Genomic DNA, 3,681 nt, shown 5'->3' with positions numbered 1-3,681 from the left:
AGTTTTTGGATAAGTAGACTTAGCAATTTACAAATCTTTCACATCTCTTGTTATTATTTTAGCCTTTTCCTCAGAACTGTTCTAGTATGCAAAGGCTTTCCTTTAATGCCTATTAGAGTGCAAATACTCTAAACAAGAATGATGTATGTACCATTGATATAAAAATGTTGTATTAGATAATCAGAATGAAAAAAAGTAAATTAAGACTAATTGAAATTGGGAAATGAATTGTAGAAGGACATCGAAGATGCTGTTGAGAGGCTGTGCACCATGATGCCCCATTCACTGGCAGAGGAGTGTGAGGACTATGTAGATGCCTATGGTGACCAAGTTATTGAGTTGCTGGCTCAAGAGATTGACCCATCCCAGGTAAGAAAGCCTGAGTTAATGATAAATCTATTGATACAATATTCATGTTACCAGTATTTTTTATTTAAATATTTTGGGTATGCTAGCTGAGGTTTTGCTTAACCCGATAGAGCTGGGTATCAGAAATCTCTCCATGTCATAAACTCTGGTGATTTCTGGCAATGTCCAGACACTGGGTGTGGGAGTCCGCTACATGTAGTGGAACTTCCCGCCCCAGATGCTCTGTGGGGTGGGACTGTATATCTGCTATATTGGATCTTAAAGATAAAGAAAAAAGAAAAATTGTAATGGAATTATCTACATGACAAATATATTTTTTTCTTTTTGCTCAAGATCTGTCCTATGCTGCATCTCTGCCCATCTGAAGGAGAGTCAGAGGAGGCAGAGCAGGTCACATCTGAAAAACCTGATGTATCTTGTGTTGTGTGTGAGTATGCTTTGACCCAGCTGGAGGACATGTTGGAAGATAACAGAACTGAAGTAAGTTTGTAAATGTATGGTTGATTATATAATTTATGTAATTGTAGGATGGATAATATTTTTGAAGGGAATTTGATTATGCATGTGATATATGAAAGAATCTTAGAATATACAGTATTTTTTGGTAAAGGAATGGAGGATATCTGTTGTTCAGTTAATGTATATTAGTTATAAGCAGTCAGTATTCCTTGTACAAATGTGAACAAGATATTTTTTTGGTCAAAGTTGTGTCAACAATTTAGTTTGTATTTTGTGGTGTAATGCCATTTTATGGTCTCAATTTACACATGTTATATAGTACTCAAATTTAGGGCAGTTACAATATACAAACAATGGAAACTAATAAACCAAGGTTTAGCTTTACTTCTGTTTTTCTGCTGAAACAAAAGTTTTCAAATGGGTATAAAGAAGAAAGAGTTTTGAAGAATATTTTATTAATACTTTGTTGTAATCAGGAATGTAATTGCCATCTTGTATATTTGCAGGCAGGCATTGAGAGTGCTCTAGAAAGGTTGTGTGCCCTTTTGCCCAAGTCAGCACGTAAAGAATGTGATATGTTTGTTGAAATGTACACTGATCAGGTCATACAGATGTTGCTCAACAACTTGTCCCCTGATGAAATATGCACTAACCTGGGATTGTGTAAGCAAACAGGTATGAGTGTTATAAAAATATTTGAATTGTTATATATGATATCCCCCCCCCCCTTTTTTTTTTTTACTAAGAAAATGTCTTCTCGGATAAGTGATATATGGTCACAAGGAGCATCTAAAGCTCTAAACAAAACAAAAAAATGCCTTAAAAAACAACAAAGGGATTTTGTAAAGGGAGTTTGGGCATATGCTTAGTATTTTATTCTTTTAATTTTGTCATATTAAATGTTGAACTTGGGATTAATTGTGGAATTCCATGGACAAATTAGTTTTATATATTTGATTTTTTTTTTATGTTGTGGACCATTCAGTTACTCCTCTCTGATCCCACCTGTGGTGTGTAGCTATTAAAAAAATGTCCTGTTTTTATTCACATGTTTTATAGACAAGAATAATTTTCAGGCAATATTACCCAAAAGAAGGGCTTAGCATAGTCTGAGCTGTGCCTTGCATACTGTGCAAGGTTATATTCACTCTGTCTACACTTGGGCAACACAATTAATATAAATCACAGCAAGAGCTTCCACCCTCAAGCTCTTTGGGAATACTGGATTTGCCAACCTCTTCAGACGTCAAAACTAGTACTTTATTACATAGGATTTCTATTTATGTATGGTACAAATTCATTATAAAGAAAAAAAACAATTAGGAAAGCAGAATTACAGTATTGAATATCTAAAAATTATATATTTTTTGAAGTGCTTTGAAATTGAGGAACTGTTTTTCCAGTTTTATTTGTAGAATGTATATTTTTTCTTATTATATTGTTGGTAGACTCATCAGTAATTGCCTTCTGTTAGAGACACAAGAGCATGAAACAGACCATTCTGTTTGAAGCCTTATTTGTAACATGTGAAAAGAAAAAGAAAATTCTTTTATGTCTTTGTACTTATTTCTTAGAATACTGTCACTTGTCTTTTATGTATGAATTTCTTCTCCAGAAAGTGCATTGCCTGTGCTTGATGCCTCTCACCAGTTGCCAGTGTCTCGCATGTTCGTTCCAGCTGTATCATCACGTAAGTTTCTCAGAGATTAGGTACTTTAAATGCAAGTTACTAATGTTAATTATTATCCTTATTATGGTTTTTCTTTGCCCTGTAATTTAACCCAATGGCTGTTTCAAAGAGGTGGAGTAATGTTCCTCTGAGATGTCCATTTACCAATCAAAAGTTTAAGTCATGCTTTGTTGTTAATTCATCAGTGATGGTATTAGAAATCTCTTGGCATCATAGACTCGAGTGATTTCTGGCAACCATCCTGCCATTGGGAGTGGGAGTCCACTATATGTAGTGGAACTTCCTGCTTGATGCATTCTAGTGCATTGCCACTTGTGTATAGCCATACCTAGCAGATCAAGTGGTTTGTGAAGGCTATACACATGACCCAGCAGTAACGGGCTAAGATACATACCATTTGGCAGTATTTTGTCCCAGAGATTGCATTTATACAGTTTAAGCTGGTGAGTTATATATTATGGAAATTTATCTTATGGCTGTTACCTAGTAATGGGTTAACTTAGCAGTTGTAAATACTTGTAGGATTAAGAGTGTAATGAAGTAAATTAAACTTATTAACCCTTTTGGTTGAGATGGCAACATGATTTTAGTTTAGTGATTGCTTACACTGTGGCAGCAGTATTACTGCTGTGTGCATAATTGCAGTCTCCCACAAAGGGTGTGTACCTCTGAGCCTCTCTCCCTCCTTCACCATGATGTTGCTGATTGGATGATCACTCTCACAACCTAATATGGGTTTAGTAAATAAATACTGTGCATTCTGGTAAATACATGGCGTACTTCATTCCGTCTCAATTGGGTAATAAGGCAAACAAAGCTGCTTGGCACTTTGGCAGAATTTACTCTATGCAACACATCAATGGCTTCACAGATACTTATTCACTGAGGAATCAGTTACTATTCCTATGTATCTCACCTTTTTACCTTTTTCTTGATTTTTGGTATGGTAATTATTCATTTTTTATTGCTATTATGTTAATCAGAATGTCAGTAATGATAGTAACAGTATTTTGATAGACAAAAACAAATAAGGATAGGGATATTGGCCTATTGATTCCGTGTTGGGTAAGCATTTGTGAAACCATCTGTGTGGGACAAAATTCACAATGGACAGTACATATGCCTGCTTACAAAGGGTTAATACTTAAAGGACTAATGTTAAC

The 3,681-nt window shown here is 35.0% G+C and overlaps 1 protein-coding gene across 1 annotated transcript in view; it reads left to right on the top strand.

Moving 5' to 3' along the window:
* LOC119580121 (prosaposin-like) overlaps positions 1 to 3,681 on the top strand; it is a gene marked incomplete in the record, with an annotated part of 14,473 nt that overhangs the window by 3,084 nt on the left and 7,708 nt on the right. The window contains 4 exon segments of the mRNA XM_037928062.1: positions 235 to 369; positions 703 to 849; positions 1,335 to 1,503; positions 2,444 to 2,518. Of these exon segments, the coding sequence (XP_037783990.1) occupies positions 235 to 369; positions 703 to 849; positions 1,335 to 1,503; positions 2,444 to 2,518 (526 nt within the window).

Source organism: Penaeus monodon, chromosome 13, assembly GCF_015228065.2.
Source record: "Penaeus monodon isolate SGIC_2016 chromosome 13, NSTDA_Pmon_1, whole genome shotgun sequence".
NCBI classification, from domain to species: Eukaryota; Metazoa; Arthropoda; class Malacostraca; order Decapoda; family Penaeidae; genus Penaeus; species Penaeus monodon.
This window is presented reverse-complemented; position numbering and strand designations above follow the sequence as displayed.